Source organism: Sus scrofa, chromosome 13 (genome assembly GCF_000003025.6).
Source record: "Sus scrofa isolate TJ Tabasco breed Duroc chromosome 13, Sscrofa11.1, whole genome shotgun sequence".
Taxonomy (NCBI): Eukaryota; Metazoa; Chordata; class Mammalia; order Artiodactyla; family Suidae; genus Sus; species Sus scrofa.
In genome coordinates, this window is record NC_010455.5 from 29,468,582 (window position 1) to 29,492,567 (window position 23,986).

A 23,986-nucleotide genomic window follows, 5' to 3' on the forward strand; every position below is an offset into this window, starting at 1 on the left:
GACTCAAATTTTTCCCACTCTGTGCCTGTCCCAAGCTTTCAGAGGTGGCCTTTTCCGAGCAGCTGACCCAGGGCCCAGCCCAGTGTTCAGAAAGAGTGTTAGCCATTCACATGAGGAAGGGCCAGAAGCCTGCCATGCCCTGGCCAGGTAACAGGCAGTAATGCAAGCGCCTATTTATGCACAGAAATTTCTCTTTCTGGAGTGGTATGGGTCCCAGTAAGAGTTGAGGGTGTTCCAAATGAGGCCCAGGAAATTGTTTTTATCAAGTGCACCAGATGAGATAACAGCATCAGGCTAAGGGCTCTTCTCTGCACCAAGCATGCCTCACACCCTTCCACATAAAAGGCACATTTCATCCTCAGAAAGCTGAAGTGACTTGTCCACTGTCACAGAGCTGGCCAGAGCCCCAGACAAAAGACCCTGACTTCCTGTCCAGACTCTCCCACTGTATCCTCTCCCACTTTCTCAATCTCCTAATCTGCTCTGAAGTTGAAAGTAGTTGGAAGGAGAATAGAAAAAAGAATTTGAAAAATGGAAATTAAGAGGGCTCCTAAATCTGATTAATTTCTTTTTAAAAACATTTTTAAAAAGTTAAAGTATAGTTGATTTAAAATAATGTTGTGCCAGAGTTCCAGTTGTTGCTCAGCAGTAACAAACCTGACTAGTATCCATGAGGATGTGCGTTCAATCCCTGGCCTCACTCAGTGGGTTAAGGATCCAGCGTGGTGGTTAGCTGTGGTGTAGGTCACAGACGTAGCTCAGATCTGGCATTGCTGTGGCTGTGGTGTAGGCCAGCAGCTACAGCTCTGATTTGACCTCTACCCTGGTAACTTCCATATGCCATGGGTGTGGCCCTAAAAAGACCAAAAAAAAAAAAATCGTTGTGCCAATTTCTGCTGTAAGGTAAAATGACCCATCATACGTATACATTCCCTTTTTTATATTATATTTCATCAGGGTCTATCCCAAGATACTGGATATGGTTCCCTGTGCTGTACAGTAGGACCTCACCGCATGTTCATCCTAAATGTAATAGTTTGTGTCCACTAACCCCAAACTCCTAGTCCTTCCTACTTTCTCCCCCCTCCTCCTTGGCAATCACAGATCTATTCTCTATGTCTGTGAGTCTGTTTCTGTTCTACAGATAGGTCCATTTGTGCCATATTTAAGATTCCACATGTAAGTGATATCATATATTTGTCTTTCTCTTTCTGACTTACTTCACTTACTATGATCATGTCTAGTTGCATCTATGTTACTGCAAATGGCATTATATTGTTCCTTTTTATGACTGAGTAGTATTCCATTGTGTATAAGTACCATATCTTCTTAGTCCATTCACCTGTTGATGAAATTTAGGTTGTTTCCATGTCTTGGGCATTGTGAATAGTGCTGCTATGAACATATGGGTACATTATCTTTTCAAATTGTGGTTTTGTCCAGATATGTGCCCAGCAGTGGGACTGCTGGATCATATGGTAGTTCTATATTTAATTTTCTAAGGAGCCTCCATACTTTTTGCCATAGTGGTTGTACTAATTTACATTCCCACAAACAGTGCCGGAGGGCTCCCTTTTCTCCACACCCTCTCCAGCTTTTGTTATTTGTAGACTTATCAATGATGGCCATTCTGACTAGTGTGAGGTGGTACCTCATTGTAGTTTTGATTTGCATTTCTCTAATAATTACTGATGTTGAGGATTTTTTCTACTGGCCATCTGCATGTCTTCTTTAGAGAAATGTCTATTTAGGTCTTCTGACCATTTTTCGATTGGTTGTTCAAATCTGGTTAATTTCTAACCTGAGCCAGTGTTATTTCTCCAAGTAATATGGAGAAATAACACTGGAGGGTGAGGAGGGAAGACTTAGGCTTCCCAAGATGGACCTGTTATTGAAGAAGTTGAGCTGAACTCTGGGGCAGCAGCAGGGAGGGTGGGAAAGAGGTGGCTGTGAGGTTGTCAAACGCCACCTGCCCAACCCATCCCCTTCCGTTCCTCCCCCATCCCCCCATTCCCTCCCCCTTCTATCCCTTCCCTTTCCTCCTGGCCCACTGCTCAGACTGCCACTGTCTGACCCAGCTGGTGGAGGCAACCAGGCAGCTCTAGGACTGGTTGCCCCCAAAGTAGGCTCTGTAAGCCTTGCTGCTTCAGCCACAGCACTGCAGGTGGAAGGGACACCTCTGGCTATGGGTCTCTCTCCTTCTCGTGTGCTTGCCACCAGGATTTCTCCAGGTTTTCCTTCCCTTCCACCTCATGTGGTTGCCACATAACAGAGCCTCAGAACCACTTGGGGAGTGTTTTAGAAATGCTGATGGCCCGACCAACTCAATGAGAACTTCTGGACTTGGAGCCAGTAGTGCTGCAATTGTACATAAGTATGAATACCTGATGCCTTCTCCTCAGCCCTGCTGAGCTTTGCCAAGCCTTGGCACCCCGCCCCCAACCCTGGAAACCCAGAATTCTCTGGAAAAAACAGGTAAATGATGTTACTCATAGTAGTTAGAGAGAAGACACCTAGCCTATGTTAACTTAAATGTGTCACACATTCTTAAATACTTTGAATGTATTAAGAGGCTAAAGGAAATCTTTATGTGACCCAGAAACACTATCTGGGTATCTTCCAAAAACCTCCTTGCACAATTATTTTAGAGTGTGGTTTTTTTTGTTTGTTTGTTTTTTGCTTTTTAGGGCCCCACCTACTGCATATGGAGGTCCCCAGGTTAGGGGTCAAATCGGAGCTACAGCTGCCGGCCTATGCCACAGCCACATCAGTGTACAATCCAAGTCATGTCTGTGGTCTACACCACAGCTCATGGCAACGCTGGATCCTTAACCCACTGAGTGAGGCCAGGGATTGATCCTGCAACCTCATGGTTCCTAGTCAGATTCGTTTCCGCTGTGCCATGACAGGAACTCCTCGAGGGTGGTTTTAATGAAACAGAACTAGATGTGATATTTTCACACAATATTTCACACCAGTCACAGAGTCAGAAAGATTCCTTTATTAAATATTCTTTGGTCAGCACCTTATCTGAATGAGCTTTATGATGCAGAAGAGCATTTGCTTTTAGGGGGAAAAGGAGGCAATTTCTTCCTCCAGCCACAGATAGGAGCCCAGTGCAGGAATTTCCTTAGTTAACACCAGGCAGGACAGGGGAGTGGATGGTGGGACATGCCGTGTGGAGGGAAGGCAGGTGCTCTGCTTGGAGTGGACCTGAGTGCAAGGCCGGAGAGCTGGGAGGATAGGAGTGTTCAGAGGATGGCACAGAGGGCAAGGGGTGGAGTTTCGGGGGTGGGGCGCATGTGGCCTTTTGGGAAGATGAACTTGGAAGGCCTGGCCTGGGAGGGGTCCAAATGCCATGCTACCGCCCAGTGTAGGTGGGGGTTTCTACTTCTGGAAAGACCCTCAGCTGCAGTAATGGAAAGTGGCTCAAGTAGCCTGGAGGGGCCAAGAGACCAGGACAGAGATGGTTATGCAGGCCTGAGCTGAGACAGGGGTTGCCCGGCTGGAGGATTTGCTGAAGGCAGGGCTTTTCTCTTGAGAGGTGGTCAGTGACACGGGTCAGGCCAGGCTGTCCGTGAACAGGCCTTGTGAAGCACACACGGAGAGACTTGCCTACTCACTCTGGACTCTGCCCTGCTCATCTCAACTTCCTCCTTCCTAAGCCTCTCCTGGAGGAGACAGGGATGATGAGGAGACAGGGATGACCTCGGGGTATACTGTGGCCGCCCACCCACGTGGAGCCCTTGTAGCCTCATTCCCAGGACCCAGGAACTGCAAGGGCTTGGTGTCCAGTGGATGGAAGAGTGGGCTTCGGAGATGCCTTGGACGGCTTAGTGTCTATGGAACACCGTCCCGCAGAGACTTGGCACAAGCAAGGGAGGAAAGAGCAAGAGCTGGGAGGCAGGGATGCAGGGCTTCGATCAAGGTCCCAGGATGGCCATGTCCTCCTGTGCGTCTCTCCTCCCAGATCATCAGCCCAGCAGCCCAGTGGATAAGGATCTTTAAACATTAGAACTAGACAGGGCAACTGCAGCCTGTCTCCACTGTTTACAGGGAGTAAAGGTGTGTTCCTGGTTAAAGATGGGCAAATGGCAGAGCCTGCCTGAGATCCACCCCTCCTATCATAGAGTCCGGGGCCCTCCTTTGGTAATAGTTTGCTGGATGAAGCCATGCGTTCCACGTCTTTCGAAATTCCCTGTGGAGTCTAGTGCTGTTCTTAGAACTTAGAGCCAGAATCAACTGATCTTTGTCCTTGGGGCAAAGACCCAGTACATGCCCAGTTCAGGGATATAAGGGGCAAGCAGGTCTGAATCCTTGCTCTCCAAAACAGGAAACCTGCTCCAGTTCCTGTGTCCTGCTCCAGATCTCTCAGAGCCCAGGTGACGGTGATGTGGTCAGTTCACCGGGACCATGGCGATGGGTCAGAACACCGAGGTGTGGAAGCAAGTGTTCCAGGAGTTAATTCAGGAGGTGAAGCCATGGCACATGTGGACCCTGATACTAGACAGAAGCCTTCTTCCCAACATCCTGAAGCCAGGGTGGACACAATATCAGCAGTGGGCTTTTGCCAGGTAAGGAATGTGATGGTAATATTCCAGAAAATTCTTGCTTATTTCTTACTGTGCATACTTGTTACTTGTTCAGCTCATACTTACAAAGTGAAGATTACAGGAAGTAAGGTGCCCATCATCCAAGGATGTTTTAGCACCATTAAAGATTTTTTTCCTTATATGGAACCCCAAAACAACAGCAGGACTGGCTGACGCTCAGATAGAAATCTGAGGGTGAGGGGAAAGCATGAGAAGCATCAGGAAAAGAGAAGCGGAGGAATGAATGTTATTTCCCTCAACTGCAGGAGAGTTGGCTGAGCCAGGCTCAGGGCATATGCTCCCTCCTTGGAAGGCCTGGGGTCCAACATAACCCAGGGGAGAAGCCCTGGATGCTGAAGAGACCCCCTCAGGGAAGGGGTTGAGGACCAGGGAGCTGGCAACACACAGCAACCTTACCCCTCTCTACTTGGAGAAGATGGATCCTTTTAAAAATAGTGTCCTCAGAAGTCATCCAAAGTCTCACCCTTTTTTTCAAATGGGAAAGCAGAGCCCCAAGGATTGGGGGTGGGAGCTTGGGACTTGATCCCAGAACTGGGGCCATGCTCATTGCCTGCATACCACCTCCCCCAGGAGAGGGTCTGGGTAGAGGAAGCAGAGCTCTCCTCTCCTGGTGGCCCGTACTTTTCCCAGGCCAGGAGCTGACACTGGGAACATCCTTTGGAGCAGAGTCTCAGCTCACTGCTTGCAGTTCTGGAGGTGGGAAGTCAAAGATCAAGGTGCCATCTCCTCTCCTGAGTCACAGGTTTTTCATTGCAGCCTCACATGGCAGGAGTTAGGACGCTCTGTGGGGTCTCTTTTATAAGAACACAAATCCCATTCACAAGGGCTCCACCCTCATGGCCTAATCACCTCCCAGAGTCTCTACCTTCTGGACACCATCAAGGTGCCATCTCCTCTGGCAACATCTCCTCTGGCAACCATCTCCAACATGGCAATTGTTGGGGAGGGGAGACACAAACATTCAGATCACACATATCTACACTCACCTGTACCTATTTGAGGCTTGCAGCTCAGGGTTCCTGGGGGTGCTGTACTTGTAGCCTTTGACCAACTTAGATCTATGTTTGAAGAAGCCTTGGTTTGGGGTCAGGACACTGGAGTTCCAGTCCTGCCTCTTCTATCCACTATGTCTCTAAGCATGACAAATTCCCAGTGTGTTCCTCAGCTCTAAAGTAATGACATTAGACACAGAATTTGCCCAAGACCCCTTCCAGCTCTGATGGCTTGTGATTTGCTGTTTTCATGGCAGACACACCTGTGGGTCACAGAGTGTGTTGGCGGCACAATGGAGACAGGAACAATCCATGATCCCAGTCAAATCATGTCTCCATGTGCCCCTCGGGCACAGCCCACAACTTGGCCATAATGAGCCAACTGAGGGTCCTGTCTTCTGTCTCCACAGGTTTCAGTGCTCATCATGCTCTCAGAACTGGGCCTCCTCCCAAGTTCAGGTCCTTTTCCACATGCACTGGAGTGAGGGGGAGTCCAGGGGCCAGGTGAAGATGAGGATCTTTTCCCAAAGATGTAAGAAGTGCTCCCAGTCTTCGTTTGAGGTTCCCAAGTTCACAGAAGAGAACATCTCAAGGATCCTGAACAATCTGGTATTGCGAATTCTGAAGAAATGCTACGGAGAAGGATTTAAGTTGGTGGAGATTCCTATCATCAAGGAAGTTTCTCTTGAAGGGCCACATGACAGTGACAACTGTGAGGCATGTCTGCAGGGCTTTTGCATCCAGAGTGGGTTAGGTCTGGCCACGCAGGCACCAATGTCCCCATCACTTCCTACAATAAGCTCACCCCCCGTTGAGATAGCAATCCAAATGCCTTCTCCCACAAGGAGTAGCACCACAGAGGATGCAGTGAAGAAAAAGAAGGTAATACCCAGACCCTGGTTTCCTGAAGCTACACAAGCTGAGAGCCTCCCCACTTCCTGGAGCCCAAGAGCAGACACCAACTCCCAGAATCAGAGAGCAGACATCAGCTCCCAGAGCCCAAGAGCAGATACCAACTCCTCCCAGAGCCAGAGAGTAGACATCAGCTCCCAGAACCTGAGAGCAAAGACCAACTCCCAGAGCCCAAGAAGAAAGACCAACTCCCAGAGCCCGAGAGCAAAGACCAAATCCCAGAGCCCAAGAACAGACACCAGCTCTCAGAGGTGGAGAGCGAATACCTACCTCCAAGTGGAGAGAAGAGTGCAAGACTCCCTCTCCAGGGAGGTTTACTATTCCCACACAGCTCAAACTTTCAGGAGCAGGAATTTAGGCTGTTGCTGTTGTCTCATCCTAATAATCATCGTCATTGTAATTGTTATAAAAATCACTATCTGAGCCTCAAAGGCATGATGCTGAGTTTAAAAACTCGGACACACAGTCTAATCCCACTGATGTGAAATATTCAGAATACATAAATCCAGAGACAGGAAGTGTCTGTCATTTCCCCCCAATCATGGGGCTGGAGGTGGGGTGGAGAAGGAAATGAGGAACAGCTATTTAATCTGTAGGGTTTTTTCTAGGTGGCGGATGATGAAAATATTTTAGAGGTAATGGTTGCACAACACTGTGAATATACCAAATTGCTCACTTTAAAATGGTTAATTTAATGTAAATTTCACATCAGCTTTAAAAAAAAAAAAGAAAAAGAAAAATGCTATAATTTCATTCATTCTCTGGAAAATGGAGGTCAAAGCATTTATGGCTCCCAAAATGATCTGGAATTCTCATGAAACCCAGGACCCTGTTACCAGAAAATTCTACATGGACCCTCTGACGTCAGTCTGTGGCGGCATTTGCTGTCTGAAGCGTTAGCCCGAGAGCTCCGGCTTTTGGAATACTGGTCTCTGCAGAGGAGCAGCACGCACCTGAGGGCTGAGGCAGGACCATCCACCAAGGTGGGGAGATATCCTTACAACTCCATGTAATTTTTCTTTATACTTTACTATTTCTTGTTGCATGTTATATAATGTATGCTAACCTATTAGTAGAATGGTATAGTGCAATAATGTATAGATAAATACATTTGACACAACATTGTAAATCAACTATAATTTTAAAAATGAGAAAAAAATAAATACGCATCCATTAGGAGCATGTGCTTATTTCTCATTGTAGGTTTTCTCTATCAAAAACATCAGGGCAGAATTCCCATTGTGGCTCAGTGGGTTACAAACCTGAGTAGTATTGATGAGATGAAGGTTCGATCCCTGGCCCCGCTCAGTGGGCTAAGGATCACATGTTGCCGTGAGCTGTGGCGTAGGCCAGCAGCTGCAGCTCAGATTCAACCCCTAGCCAGGGAACTTCCATATGCTGCAGGTGTGGCCCTAAAAAGGTGGGGGGGATAAACAAAACCAAGCAAAACATCAGTGCAGGAGGGTGGGCAGGGGTGGGGGTGGGGGTAGTCAGGAGCCTGTTCTGAAGGACCAAGGGCGGAAGTCTGTGCTTCCATTCTCACCAGGATTCTGAAAGCAAGTTGCTTTTTAAGTTTTCTGTTCTAATTAATGAGAATAATTTTAAGACTCATTCTTTTTTTTTAAATCTAGAAATAGGAATCCTGCTGTTTATGTGGCTAAAATGGAAACAATAGACATTTACAACAAATGTTTCTTTTCACTGCCCTTCCTCTCCTCCACCCATCTGGTTTTCTCATCAGGCACAGGCTGGGTCTGGCAGAGGCCCAGCCCACAGGCCCCTCCCCCTAGAGGAAGCTCTAGAATTTGTTCATTTTGAAAAACTGAAACTCTAAAGCCTTTAAATAACCACTCCCCTTTTCTCCCTCCCCTACACCCCTGCTAACCACCATTCTTTCTGTTTCTAGGAATTTGGCTTCTTTAGATACCTCATAGAGTGTTTGTCTTCTTGTAACTGGCTTATTTCCCTTAGCATGATGTCCTCAAGTTTCATCCATGTTGTCTCTTGTGACAGGATTTCCTTCCTTTTTGAGGCTAAATAATACTCCTTGTATGTATGTACCATATTTTGTTTATTCAGCCATCCACTGAGAGACATTGGGTTGCGTCCATCTCTTGGCTGTTGTGAATTATGTTGCTGTGAACATGAGTGTACAGATATTTAGTTGAGACTCTGCTTTCAATTCTTTCAGTTATATACACCACAGAACAATATCTAAATATCTAAGAGTATCTAAGTTTCTTTCCCATTCAAACAGTAATAAGACCCATGGAGGAACAGGAGTGGACACAAAGGGAATTAATTTCTGGAGCTAACTCTTGACAATCATCATGAGTTACCCTAAATTGGTGCCTGGCAAGCATCCCAAATGGTGGTTCTAGAAAGCTAGACTCAAGAAATCTGGTGTAGATCTTGCTATTAATTAAATACACTACTCAGGGTTCCTATGTGGCTCAGCAGGTTAAGGACAGGGACCCAACATTACCTCTATGAGGGTGCAGGTTGGATCCCTGGCCTTGGTGGGTTAAAGATCCAGAGTAGTGCAAGTTCCATCATAGGTGGCAGATGCAGCCATAAAATTAAAAAAAAGAAAAAATGTGCTACTCATGATTTCACTGAAGTGTCTTCGCCCTTTAACTTCCAACATATGAAGAATGGGTATAATAATAAGCTTTGGGAACCAGAACATTCTTCCCCTAAGAATTACATTTTATTCCTTCATTCACATTGCTTTAATGTTCATTCCTATATTCTACTACAAAAATTACTCTTCCAAATTATGCATCAGTCCATATGATTCATGTAAAATTTTCAAACTTCTATTATTTCCTCTAAGATGCTTAATCTACTTTAGAATATTTCTACATTTTTATATTTATATGACTAAAGTAAATAGTATTTCTACAAGCCTCATATTTAAACAATACATTTGTTTGGGAGTATTATAAAATAATTATATGTCAATATAGTACTTTTTAAGTTATTTTTATGTAACAATGAGACAAGGTTTTTGCACAAAAAACTGATTTTATTGAAATAAATTTTACACGAGTTATGGACTGTCAATTTATGTGAAAGTCCCATTGTCCCCCTTTTCAGATGTATTTTTACATCTGGCTGTATATAACATATCTTGGGGAGTTCCCATTGCAGCTCAATGGATTAAGGATCCAGCACTGCTGCAAGCGGTGGTATAGGTCACAGGTGCCGCTTGGATCTGGCGTTGCTGTGGCTATGGCATGTGCCAACAGCTGCAGCTCTGATTCAAACCCTAGCCTGGGAACTTCCATATGCTGCGGATGCTGCCCTAAAAAGACAAAAAAATAATAACAATAACATATACCTGGCATGAAATAAAATTCCAAGATCATTCACTATTATGACTAATAAATTTGAATTATATTTTTAAATGCAAATATGAAAATTGTTTGAGGCTCAATTAAAGTGACTTCTCATTTTCCTACTCATTTCATCTCTTAACCTACTTCTTAGAGTTTGTTTTTAAGTTGAAGCAGTGCTCTACTGAAGCATTACCATGTAGCTTTAGAATATTCTGTTTTATGTCTGTTGAGGATAAATATTTAGAATTATGATTAAGCCTATCAAGACAATATTAGGGTATCATTATTAACCATTCTAGGATAAGAAAATAAAAATTACCCTTCATTTCTAGCTCAGATTAACTTCCAAAAAACTCAATTGGCTAGACCTGTACTGTCCAATATGGTAACTACCTTTGCCTATTTAAATTTAAATGTAATTGAAAATTTAGTTCTTCAGTTACACCAGACCTTGTCCAAGGGCTCAAGAAGCACGTGAATCTGGTGGTTACTAAATTGGACAGCATAGATATAAAACATTCCCATTACTGCAGAAAGCTCTACTGGATAGCACTGGGCTAGACCAAAGAGTTGTTGAATCATGTAGAAACATGTGAATATATGCATTTTTTTCTTCTTAGTCACAAAAACTACTTGTTTTAACTTACCATCAACACTTTCACAATCCTGTCTATTTTAGCCCAATAGTATAAAAATAGATGTTTGTACAATTTCTCCACATTATACAGTATGATGTAAAAGTCCAAATCCCTGTAATGAATCTCTGCTTTGCCAGTGTAAACCCAGCCTCATGAGCTCCCTCTGGACCACAGAGTCTTGGCCACAGGCAGAGTTCTCCTGTGCTACCTGCAGAAAAGCCTTGCTAGGAACTCCTCGTCAGTGTGGTCATTCCTACTACCTTATATGGCCACCTTGAAGGATGGGTCCCTGGGGGCACTGCCTCTGCTCTCTGCTCTGAGATGGGTCCCAGGACCACTAAGGTGTCCACTCAGGGCAGGCTGACCATCCATGCAGGCCATACAAGCTTCCTGTGACCAGCCAGGCCCACACTTCCTCCACTCGGCTGCCGTCCGAGCCCAACGCCTAGGCAGACAATCCACCCCTTCTTCCTACCTTCAAGGCCCAGTTTATACCTAGTCTTTCCTGAGAGCCTACACTAATAAAATATAACTTAAAATGTATGAAAATAACAATTTGTATAAAGCCAAGGAAAGCTGTTCTCAGTAAAAGAAATAATGCATTAAAACTCAAAATAAAATAAAATAAGCTCTCATCTGACTAGTCCAATATAAATACTCTTTTCATAACCCCTTTATCCTTTGATGCCTGAAAACAGTGCAATCAACTCAAAATTTGGTCTTTAAGTGATAATTTTTAAAATAACACATTTTCTAAAATAGTAAATGTGTATTATTTGGAAACAAGTGTATGCAAATGAACCTCTAAATTATCAATATATAAATCATCAGTTCTCCAGTCCACAGAGAGAGGTATTCACATATTTAAAATTTGAAAATCACTTTTCCTAACTATGACCCTGGTTTCTAGACTTTGTCTTTAAGCCCAAACCATTCATTATTCCTCTCTGACATGACCCACAACCCAAAGATTTATAACTCCACAGGTTAGGAAGATTCCACAGTCTTCCGATAGAGGGCTTCAAAGCTGAAGGCTGAAAGACACTTTGGTGGTATAGCTGGGAACAGATTCTGTAACAAAAGGAAAAAAATATACTCAACCATTCTCCATCCTATTATAAAGTAAAATTACATGCTGTGCCTATGTCAAAACACAAATTATTGATGCTTCATTCTTTGACTACAGAGATAAATGCATTTTTCACCGTTACAAAAGTGTAGTCATGCTTTAGAGATATTTAAAGATAGAAGAACACAGTATTATTAAGTCTCATCTTTTGTAATCTTTCCCAACCAGCTACATCAATATCTTGGAAACTGTATGATCGTAAGATAATATAGGTTGATAAAATAGAAATAGATGGCCAAGGACTTGGAACTATGGATACCAGGTGGAAGGGGATACAGTTTCTAAGAGAACTTTGGGCTATACCTAAACCACACGCAAGCTTAGTAAATAATCCTTATACTAAGTAAATAATCCTCTGTCCACTGGTTGCTGCCTTCCTTCTCTCTTTCTCTCTCTGTCTCTCTCTGGTCAAAGGTTGGTCTATATCAATAGCTCTCAAGGTGTGTTTCTCAGACTTATGCATCAACATCATCTGGGAACATCACCCCAGGCCTGATAAGTTGAAAATTCTGAGGATGGGGCGTGCAGCTGATTCATATGTTCACTTCCTCATCATTCGTGGATCACATGAGGTTGGATGTCCATGTGGACTGACTAAATCTACTTTTTTTCCCTTGTAGCAGTAGACTATCTCAGACATTAATCGGATGGGGAAGGAGAGAAAAGAAAGAAGACAATAAGATGAAGGAAAAAAAAACTTTAAAAAATTCAAAGCATATATCTGATCACATACAGGTTGAACTCTTAAGAAATCACCATTTTTGTAGGTCAAAGCCAGCTGAATATTGACAATATCATTTGGTTCAACTTAATATGAATATATAAAGGATAGAATTATTATAATTATTTAGAAGTAAATGAATTAAAAATCTGAAATTAACTTTTAAAATCAAACTATTTTAATTGCTTACTACATATATCCAAAGATTAATATCTATTTTCTCTAATTCACTCTTGTATTTTTACATAATAGCACTAAAATATAATTATGATGAATCAAATAAAGTACAAGAAAGTTTTTCACAAGAGGAAAATCATAATCTGTTGATGGACTTTTAGGTTTTCCATGCCTTGGCTATTGTGAACAGAGCTGCAATGAACATGCAGGTGCATGTGTCTTTTTCAAGGAAATTTTTGTCTGGATATATGCCCAAAAGTGAGATTGCTGGGTCATATGGTAGTTCTATGTATAGTTTTCTAAGGTACATCCTTACTGTTTTCTGTAGTGGCTGTACCAGCTTACATTCCCATCAACAGTGCAGGAGGGTTCCCTTTTCTCTACACCCCCTCCAGCATTTGCTATTTGTGGACTTATTAATGATAGCCATTCTGACTGGTGTGAGGTGGTATCTCATGGTAGTTTTGATTTGCATTTCTCTAATAATCAGTGATGTTGAACATTTTTTCATGTGCTTGTTGGCCATCTGGATATCTTCCTTAGAGAAATATCTATTCGGGTCTTCTGCCCATTTTTCATTTGGGTTATTGGCTTTTTTGCTGTTGAGTTGTATAAGTTGCTTGTCTATTTTAGAGATCAAGCCCTTGTCAGTTGCATCACTTGAAACTATTTTCTCCCATTCTGTAAGTTGTCTTTTTGGTTTCCTTTTCCAAAAGGAAATGCTCAAAAGCTTGTCAGTTTGATTAGTTCCCACTGGTTTATTTTTGCTTTTTATTTCTGTTGCTTTGGGAGACTGACCTGAGAAAACCTTCGTAAGGTTGATGTCAGAGAATGTTTTGCCTATGTTCTCTTCCAGGAGTTTGACGGTGTCTTTCTTATATTTAAGTCTTTAAGCCATTTTGAGTTTATTTTTGTGCATGGTGTGAGGGTGTGTTCTGGTTTCACTGATTTGCATGCAGCTGTCCAGGTTTCCCAGCAATACTTACTGAAAAGACTGTCTTTTTCCCATTTTATGTTCTTGCCTCCTTTGTCAAAGATTAATTGACCATAGGTGTCTGGGTTTATTTCTGGGTTCTCTATTCTGTTCCATTGGTCTGTCTGTCTGTTTTTGGTACCAGTACCACAGTATCTTGATGACTGTGGCTTTGCAATATTGCCTGAAGTCTGGGAGAGTTATGCCTTCTGCTTGGTTTTTGTTCCTCAGAATTTCTTTGGCAATTCTGGGTCTTTTGTGGTTCCATATAAATTTTTTGATCGCTTGTTCTAGTTCTATGAAAAATGTCATGGGTGATTTGATAGGGATTGCATTGAATTAGGAAGATGTGGTATATATACACGATGGAATACTACTCAGCCATAAAAAACAACAAAATAATGCCATTTGCAGCAACATGGATGGAACTAGAGACTCTCATACTGAGTAAAGTTAAGTCAGAAAGAGAAAGACAAATACCATATGATAGTACTTATATCTGGAATCTAATATACAGTACAAATGAACCTTTCCACAGAAAAGGAAGTCATGGACTTGGAGAATAGACTTGTAGTTACCAAGGGGGATGAGGAGAGAGTGGGATGGATTGGGAGCTTGGGATTAATAGATGCAGACTATTGCCTTTGGAATGGATTAGCAATGAGATCCTGCTGTGTAGCACTGGGAACTATGTCTAGTCACTTATGATGGAGCCTGATAAGGTGAGAAAAAAGAATGTATACATGTATGTGTAACTTGATCACCATGCTGTACAGTAGAGAGTTGACAGAACACTGTAAAATAGCTATAATGGAAAAAAATAAAAACCATTATATAAAAAAATAATAGAATAGATAAATAGATAAACAATAAGAGCCTACCATATAGCACAGGGAAGTATGTGCAGTCTCCTGAGATAGACTATGATGGGAAATAACATTAAAAAAAGAATGTGGTGTGTGTGTGTGTGTATAGTGAATCACTTTGCTGTATAGCAGAAATTGGCACAAGTTGTAAATCAACTGTACTTTAATTTTTTTTAAAGTCTGATTTAATATTCCACAATGTATCTTTTGTAGTACTTGGATCACAATAGATCATGAATAAATAGTTGATGAATGTAGTACATGAATCATTGACCAAGATCGAGAAAGCCCTCAAATCAGTGTGTTTTCAGCTGAATCAACCACATCTATTCTAACAAAAAAATAATAGCTAACTATTGTTTCTCTCTACTTCTGTTAATATGAGGTCCTATGTTTTATTTCTATTCCTGTTAGACTTTTTTTATAACATTAATATTTATTCCATTTTCATTTAAAAAAACAAAAAAATCATGCAAAGATAAACTTTCACAAATTAATGGTTCTATTATTTCAGTTTCATGTTTAACACAAATTTCTCATTTATTTAATAAAATTTCAGGATTCAAGACGAGGGATGGCCAAATAGATTAGAAGTAACTGTATAAAAATTTCTTAAGTGAGAAAATTTTAATTTGCCAATAAATGGTATATTTCATTAATGTCATGAGACATCTGAATGTCTGAATGTGACTAATCCTCTTCAGACACCTACTAACGAGGGAGGAGTAAGCTCACATGCCTGATATTTTCTGAGAGGGACTGAGGGAACCTGCCCCTGGGGTGCTCATCTTTAAAGTCATGGGGATCAGGCTACCTCCTCCACAAACCCACACACATGGCATCTTTCAGGGCTGTGCCCAGCTTATCAAAAAAAGAGAACTGAAAAATTAAGAGATAACTTGCAGGTGGGGATTAGAAGGAAAAAGACTGATTTATGCCTTTTCCTGTGTCCGTGTGCTTGTTGCAGGAGGAAAGGACTCCAAAGTTTCTGGTACATTCTAGAAATAACCACTGGGGAAAACATTTCTGCCCTTTACTGAGGTACTGGGACTGCCCTGTTCCTCTCACCATCCTATGGGAAACCCAAACCAAATGGATCTGTCTACTCACCTGCCATCTTGTTTTTTTGATTTTTAAATAGGTATACCTTAACTTTATACAAGAGATGACTTTTTTAAAAATAGGAGATAGCTTTCCATTTATTTAGGCATCTTTAATTTCTTTTAATGAGGTTTGTAGTTTGTGGTTTTTTTTGTTTTGTTTCGGTTTGTTGTGTTTTTTGGGATTTGTTTTTTTTTTTTTTTGGCAGTATTCATGGCATGTGGAAGTTCCCTGGCCAGGGATCGAACCTGAGCCACTACAGTGACTTCGCCCAATCCTTAACCCATTGCACCAGAAGGGAACTCCAAGATGACTTTTTCTAAAGTTGAATTTAAATGGGTTTTGATATGGAATACTATTTTATCAATATCTTTTCATTAGAAACCCATATAAGTTTAGTAATGCCACCTTCACATTTTAAGCACTTGTTTCTCTGTCGCATGGTTGAGGATGTATTAAGCATTCTAATGCACTAGGAAAATTTGATGATTTTAAGGAAAGGAAATGTATCTCTCTATCTCCCTCTCTCTCTCTCTTTTTTTTTTTTTTGGCAAATAGAAAAATAATTTACAAAGTAACCTGCTCCTCCCCAATTAACTTTTTGTCAGCTTGACATAGCAATAAATGCATTGATGAGTGAATGGAATTTTGTATATTCATTTAAAATAATTTTACATATGAGTAACCAACCTCTTTCTTTAAGATCTTCAATATAGGCTTTCATAAATTCTTTATCAAAATGTTGGCGATCTCGTTCACTTTCTACCAATTCATCACCATCTTGACACTGGGTATTCTCAATAGGATTGTCCATAAGGCTTATAAATCTATTCAAGAGAGTGTGGGAAATAACACATTTTCACATGTGCATTTGTAACTGTGCAAAACTCCTCTCAGAAATCAACCTTTGTGACATTAAATCCCAATTCTCACTTCTCCTTGGACATCACAGCTGACCACATAATATTAGTGTCACCAGTGTAATTCCACTGGAATCAGTTTACAACAGAGACTGTGCAGAGACTTGATGGGGGGAATGAGTCACAGACAGAGGACAGAGGGCAGGAAGCCATTAGGTGGACAATAATACCCAGCCTCCCCATCAGATATGATGTCTTACTACGTTTGATATTACTTCCACTTAGCGACATCAAACTCTTAAAATGGCTACATTGAAAAGGACTCAGATGAAATCCCTACAGAAGAGTCGTGGGTTTTTTTTTTTTTTTTTTAATGACAACATTTGCGGCATGTGAAATTTCCCAGGCCAGGGATTGAATCTAAGCCACAGCTGCGACCTACACCACTGCTACGGCAACACCGGATCCTTGACTCACTATACTCGGCCAGGGATTGAACCCCAGCCTCTGCAGTGACCTGAGCTGCTGCAGTCAGATTCTTAACCTACTGTGCCACAGTGGAAACTCCCAAGAGAATACTTAAAAGGTGGACTACCGCTACAAAAAAAGAAGCTAAAGAAGAAAAGCTTCTTAATTTCTTCACAATTTTGAAAGATATTTTGAAATTCTCTGGTGGCACAGTAGGTTAAGGATCTGGTGTGGTCACTGCAGCAGCTTGGGTTGCTGTTGTGGTGCAGATTTGATCCCTGGCCTGGGAACTTCCGTATGCTGAAGGCATAGCCAAAAGAAAAGATCTTTTGATATGAAAGATGATATAATTATTTTAATTCAAAATAATTAAAAATCTTTCAAGTACTCTTTGGTTGCAGTTGTAGGTCCTGCAGTCTTTCTTTTTTCTTTCTTTCTTTTTTTTTTTTTCTTCTTTTTGTCTTTTGAGGACTGTACCTGCAGCATATGGAAGTTCCCAGGCCAGAAGTGGAATCAAAGTTTTAGCTGCCGGCCTACAGCCACAGCAACATGGGATCCAAGCCTCATCTGCAACCTACACCATAGCTCATGACAATGCCAGATCCTTAACCCACCGAACAAGGCCGGGGATCAAACAGGCGTCCTCATGAATCCTAGTTGGGTTCATTACCACTGAGCCATGATGGGAACTCCAGTCCTGCAGTCTTTGGGTGTTAGTGTTGTTCTCCATGGTTTGTAGAGGAGATGTTATATATGTATATAACACCTATTTTAGTCATATATCTTTCCCAATTCATTTTCCTTGAATTTTATTTAATGGGAAAACAAATGTGTTTTAATTCTCATATAGCTGGATCCATTCAACTTTTCCTTTGCAATTTCTTTTAAAATAATCACTGTATGGAGTTCCTGTTGTGGCTCAGTGGTAACGAATCTGACTGGTATCCATGAACATGTGGGTTTGATTCCTGGCCTCGTTCAGTGGGTTAAGGATCTGGCATTGTCCTGAGCTGTGCTGTAGGTTGCAGATGCGGCTTGGATCCCACGTTGCTGTGGCTGTGGCGTAGGCCAGCAGCTGCAGCTCCGATTCAACCCCTAGCCTGGGAACTTGCATGTGCCACAGGTGCAGCCTTAAAAGACAAAACGAACAAACAACAACAACAAAAACCAAAGCAATCACTGTACATATCTCAAAATTTGAATAATGCAATGATACTTTTATGTAAAGCAGCAATCTTTTGTCCTATCCCTTTGCTCCTCTCCCATCCCAGAGGAACCACTTTCATTGGTCAGTCATTGTTTTTACTTCATCTCTCTGAAATATCTTTTACCACAGGACAAATCCTTTAATGTTGTTCAATCAACTGGACATGTTCGTCCCCTTTAACTCCCTCTACCTTCCTAACCCCTCCACCAAGTATAATGGTTAACTACACATTTAATTTTTCAACATTTTATTATGAAAATTTTCAAACATTCAGAAAAATTTTGCAGTGAGCACTCTGTTCCCACCACCTAGGTCCCGCATCTAACATTTTACTGCACTTGCTTTTTCACCTTCTCACCCCTCTAATCCACCCATCAAGCCATCTGGATTTCCGACACATGTCAAAGCACATCCCAGACATTGAGTACTTTTTCTTTTACACTGCTAACGCCAATACCAGCCACGCTCTGATCTGTAACCACATTTCACTTTCCTATCTTGCCTGCAGTTTGAGTCTCAGGAGAGAGACGACAGGGGACCCCAAAGCCCCAGATTCTGGCAGGACATACTAGCAGGGAGCCAAGGGGATGTGCTTTGGAGTCAGCCTCAGGGGAGGGTGCAGCTGAGGCTTTTCAAGTCCATTTCCAAATTAAGAAAGACTGTTCCATTTTACCCCAGACCCCAGTTTGTATCACATTTGTATGGATGATTTTTCATAGTTTTGAGTGGTTTTCAGATTCCTTTAAGGAAATGCAAAGAAAAGCAAGGCAACCAGGGAGGATTCAACAGCCACTGACCCATGCAGGCCAGTGGTAATGGGAATGTTGAGTGACCGACCAGGGAGCCCTGGGCAAATGCCCCAGTGTGCCTTCAATCAGCAAGTAGCATTTGTCCAGAAATCCTCTGAGCTCTACCTCTGGGTGCTGCTGGCCCCAAACTTCAATATTCTGTAAAAGTACATCAGAACTTCCTGTTCTCAGAGTACAGGAACCATCTAATCTGGCTCCTGATATGGGTTTCAGGTGCTCCTCGCTCTTACCTTTGTGTCTGAATGGGCCTCTACTGGGCTCTCTGTCTACTCACTTTAAGGGTGTAGATGAGTCACAGAGGGCGGTTGGGAGCTCCACCAAGTGGTCTCCGCTGACGACTAACAGGGTGAGCTTCTTTAGGTTAAGCAAGGCATAAGGAAGATAGGTCAGCTTATTCTTATACAGGAGAAAGGTCTGCAGTTCTTCTAGCCTGAGAAGATATAAAAGGGATTAGAACACAAGGACTTACATAGCTAAGAAAACCAAAGTGAATTACAAATAAATTTTAGTAGGAAATCCCTACTTAGTTTCTTTTTATATGTGACCCCTATAAGAATAAACTGAGTTTAAAATTTAACTAAAGTCATGCCAGGTGACACAATTTTTTAAAAAATTTTTACAACTTAATTGCCAGTTGAAGACAGAGATAAAGCAGCAGGATAAGCAAACTGTACAAACTGTACAGTGGGCCATGATGGAACCTAAAAAAAAAAAAAATCAGGAGTTCCCGTCGTGGTGCAGTGGTTAACGAATCCGACTAGGAACCATGAGGTTGTGGGTTCGATCCCTGCCCTTGCTCAGTTGGTTAAGGATCTGGCATTGCCATGAGCTGTGGTGTAGGTTTAGACAAGGCTCGGATCCAGCGTTGCTGTGGCTCTGGCGTAGGCCGGCGGCTACAGCTCCAATCAGACCCCTAGCCTGGGAACCTCCATATGCCGCGGGAGCGGCCCAAGAAATAGCAACAACAACAACAAAAGACAAAAAGACAAAAAAAAAAAAAAAAAAGAAAAAAGAAGACTGTGGATTCTAAGAGGCCAGAGAGTTTGTTTCATTCACCACTTTGAACCCAGCCCATTCTCTGGGCCTGCCATATAGGAACCTAGTAATATTGGTAGAATAAACGAATGAATCTTATGTGACTCAGTATAATAGTTATTATTTAAACATGAAATAGCTACAAGGATATAATTTGAAAACCTCACTAGGCATATCAGTTTTATTTACAATATTATGTATGAAAAATCAGTAAAAGAAACAAAAATTATTCTGATATTCTATATAGAATGACATGTTTTGATTCTGTACATAACATATTTCCTTTTCTACTTCTGGGGAATAATGGCAAGTTAATGATTTGATTCTCTTGAGGACTAAGGTAAATTAAAGTTCACCAATATGATGAAGATGTGTTCAAATGCCTATATGCAGATTTTTTTCAACAGTAAATACTATAGTACTACATGTGTCTGTGGTTGGTTGAATCTGAAGATGCAAAGGAACTCCAGGTCTGGAGGTTGATTATAAATTATGAGAATTAACCCCATCACTGGTCAAGGGTCAATTAACTGCACATGTATATGTATGATGCAGACTGGGAATTGTCTTATTCTATAAAGAACCAAACTAATTTCCTGGAAACAAGAAATTCTGGGAAATTAGTTGATCTCAGAGAATATTCATGTGTTACGCATGTTTAATTTTTTTAATGTGTTAATTACATATTTTATCTCCCACAAAAATACAGTATCTACAGGGGTTTAGTGGATTTCATGCTATCTTCTTTCTGTCAGAGGCAGAGCACAATTAAAAAAATATTGCTGTCTTGACAAAAAGTGAGGCATGATTATCTATAGGTCTCTACTGCCAATAATTTTCCTTCATTTTTTGAAACTTTTTTTATTATACTTGATTTACAATGTTCTGTCAATTTTGGCTGTACAGCAGTGACCCAGTTATACATATATATACATTCTTTTTCTCATAATATTTTCCAACATGTTTCATCACAAGTGATTGGATAGAGTTCCCTGTGTGTTATACATGTTTAAAATGTTAGTGACTAACACATATACCTCACCTTTAGAATGTGAGTAGCTACCTGTCTATGTCTTGTGGCAGGTCATTGAGGTTATTGTTGCTGATATCCAACCACTGCAAATTAGACATCCGCAGGACACAGATTGGGACACTGGAAAACTTGTTTGCTGAGATATCTACGAATGAAGCTTGCTTCAAATTACTTAACTAGAAAAGAAGAATAAAGTATTTGAATTACTTTTTAAGAGTGGGTATTAAATTTGAGTAATAATTAAATTGATGTCTTTTCCCAAAGGCATTTCCCATGAACATATGCAAATCAGATCAATATGGTATGTATTTTGAGCCCCTTCTCTGTGTCCTTGATTGTGCTATAGCACATGCTGGGGGCGCTAAGATGAAGAGGCCACAGTGGCTGCCCTCAAGGAGTTTATACTTTCATAAACAAGCAATGCAATTTTATGTAATAAGAACTTGTCTGGAGAAGTTTCCAATTTAAAAATGTTCAGTAACACAGAAAAATAAATGGTTAGTCTACCTAACATCACACTGGGGTGAGAGTCAGGGGTCAGGAAATATTTCCCAGAGAACAGAGTACACGAATTGGGTCCTGAGGTTCCTCCACAGGTGGAAAGGTAGGGGAGGAAACTCCATGCGGGGACCAGCATGTGCAAAGTCACAGAAGGCAGAAAGGACAAGCCTCAAAGAAAATATAATGACCTGGGAAAGACTGTTTTAAGAGTTTGGGCAAATTTTCAGGAGGCTCACATTTGAACTGGTAGAACGACATGGCAAACAACAGAAAGCTCCCTCTGAAGGGTATGTCCACCAGGACTGACTGACAGAGTAGACATGGGGTGTGGCAGCAAGACAGGTCAAGGATGAGCTGGCTTGCTTGCGGCCTGGCCCTCTGAGAGAAGGCTGGGCCATGTCTAAAGTGGGGAGCACTGGGGAACGAGCAGCTTGCGAGCCCTGGCTGTGACCCTCACCAGGACCATCGCCCGGCATTTCCTGGGGTGGCATGGGTGCTGAGAGGGGAAGCAGCCACTTTTTCCTGCCAGAAGTTTTCATGAAAGGAGGACAGTATGGCTTCTAAGACAAGATAGACTCAGTGGCCAAGGCCTTAGCAGAGCCTTGCCAGTGATACTATTTTTAGCCTATTCATTACCAGCAGGATTTGTGAGGTCCTTCTCTCTCTTTAAGCACAAGAAGCTAGTTGAGTTTTACTGGGCCAAAAAAATTGTTCACTTTCATCTGCTCCATTTTATCAGAAAATGATGTAAAATCATTTCTGCAATGAATACACACCAAAAGAAACTAATGGATATTTTTAAATTAATGGCCTTCTCAAATCCTATCTGTAGGACTGCTTTAGTTATCTCTAAGTTTTGTTATGAGTATATGAATTTTTTAAATTTTATCCCCTTTATTTATTTCTACTTGTTTCTAATTTATTTCCCCATTATGGAGTGAAAAAAAAAATCAGGATCTGCCTTACAGACAACAGGCATCATATATTAAATAAGCCTTAAATAAAAATATTTGCATGAAAATAGGATTTTTTGCCTAGTTTTCCTTTGACAACATTTCTGAACTTAAATTCAGGTTGCAGCCAAGTGCAAGAACATTTTTAAAGACTTTATAAATAGCTGGATTACAGTGATTAAAATGTCAGGAGAATGTGATATAAATAAAGATGGATTTCATCTTTTAAAACTTTTCCCCCCAGAGTTCCCGTCGTGGCGCAGTGGTTAACGAATCCGACTAGGAACCATGAGGTTGCGGGTTCGATCCCTGCCCTTGCTCAGTGGGTTAACGATCCGGTGTTGCCGTGAGCTGTGGTGTAGGTTGCAGACGCGGCTCGGATCCCGCGTTGCTGTAGCTCTGGCGTAGGCCGATAGCTATAGCTCCGATTCAACCCCTAGCCTGGGAACCTCCATATGCCGCGGGAGCGGCCCAAGAAATAGCAACAATAACAACAACAACAACAACAAAAAAGACAAAAGACAAAAAAAAAAAAAAAAAAAAACACCTTTTCCCCCCTATTATAGACCGTTCCATGTCATAAACCAAATAAAAGTAAATCATAGTACAAAAATTTTCCTTTCTTACTTCAAAAGGGAGCTCGGTTAATTCTAGATTTCCAGAACAATCCAGTTTCTCTAGATTTTCACAATCTCCCAGTTCTGGGGGAATGCTCTTCAGATAGTTGAAACTCACATTGAGTTCCTTCAGGTTCTTCAAACGACCTGAAAACAACCAGAAAAAATTAACATCCGTGGTGTGGGTCCTTTAAGCTCTTTTAAGGACAGAAAGCAAAATGAGGAGTTCCCGTTGCAGCTTAGCAGTAACGAACCTGACAAGCATGCACGAGGATGCGGGTTCAATCCCTGGCCTTGCTCAGTGGGTTACGGATCTGGCAACAAGCTGTGGTGTAGGCCAGCAGCTGCAGCTCTGATTCAACCCCTAGCCTGAGAACTTCCATATGCTGTGGGTATGGCCCTAAAAAGACAAAAAAAAAAAAAAAAAGGCAAACCAAAGATGCAAAACATTTGTATAAATGATGGTGGGAAGACATTAAAATAATTCTGTATTTTTTTTAAGCACTCTGTATTAAATGTCTACTCATCTTTCATCTTGAGCATTTTGGTCCTTGATCAGCGAGCATTTCTTTGCCTATTCTTTACTTGTTTAGCCCTTTGTGAAACTATAGTCGAAGTGAGTGTGGGGGTCTTGTCAGTGCCAGCACCCACAGAGTGAAAACCCCTTTGAAATCATATGATGAATGAAGTAATAGGCAACGGCTCTCAAGTGGTGCAGTTCCTAGGAAGCACAATGACCAGTTGTGGCCTATTGGTGGACTTGAATGGGAAGTGAGCTAAGTACTGAAATATGTACGTAATGAGTGACCCAAACAAGGAGACTGTTTATAAACTCCATGTAATTCATTTATATTTGGCTTCATATTTGTATTGATTTAATTATGATTCATCATGCTACTAAAGAACATGCTTTACAAAAGCCTAAGTCCCTTTCACAGGCAGAAAGTGAACACACTAAGAACATCAGGCAATAGTCAGATTGATTGAGAAACACTGCATCCCATTTCAGTCTTGACTGAATAAACACATGATCAGTTCCA

The 23,986-nt window shown here is 41.6% G+C and overlaps 2 protein-coding genes across 5 annotated transcripts in view; one reads left to right on the top strand and one right to left on the bottom strand.

The window, feature by feature from the left end:
- Window positions 2,987-7,696, top strand: RTP3 (receptor transporter protein 3). Its single transcript, XM_003358408.5, has 2 exons — window positions 2,987-4,574; window positions 6,016-7,696. The coding sequence occupies exons 1-2, from the start codon at window positions 4,414-4,416 to the stop codon at window positions 6,938-6,940; spliced, it is 1,086 nt and encodes a 361-aa protein (XP_003358456.1). The 5' UTR covers window positions 2,987-4,413; the 3' UTR covers window positions 6,941-7,696.
- The window catches only part of LRRC2 (leucine rich repeat containing 2), a 46,388-nt gene continuing 31,610 nt past the window's right edge, over window positions 9,209-23,986 (bottom strand). For 2 of the 4 annotated variants that reach the window (XM_021068200.1, XM_021068201.1), the window contains exons 5-9: window positions 22,957-23,093; window positions 20,906-21,051; window positions 19,082-19,237; window positions 16,154-16,290; window positions 9,209-11,567 (exon numbers count right to left, since the gene is read on the bottom strand). In XM_021068200.1, the coding sequence (XP_020923859.1) occupies window positions 11,518-11,567; window positions 16,154-16,290; window positions 19,082-19,237; window positions 20,906-21,051; window positions 22,957-23,093 (626 nt within the window). In that variant the 3' untranslated portion in view covers window positions 9,209-11,517. Of the gene's footprint in view, window positions 11,568-15,062; window positions 15,071-16,153; window positions 16,291-19,081; window positions 19,238-20,905; window positions 21,052-22,956; window positions 23,094-23,986 lie in introns of those variants that run through there. The other 2 variants (NM_001128484.1, XM_021068202.1) reach the window with 2 other exon arrangements.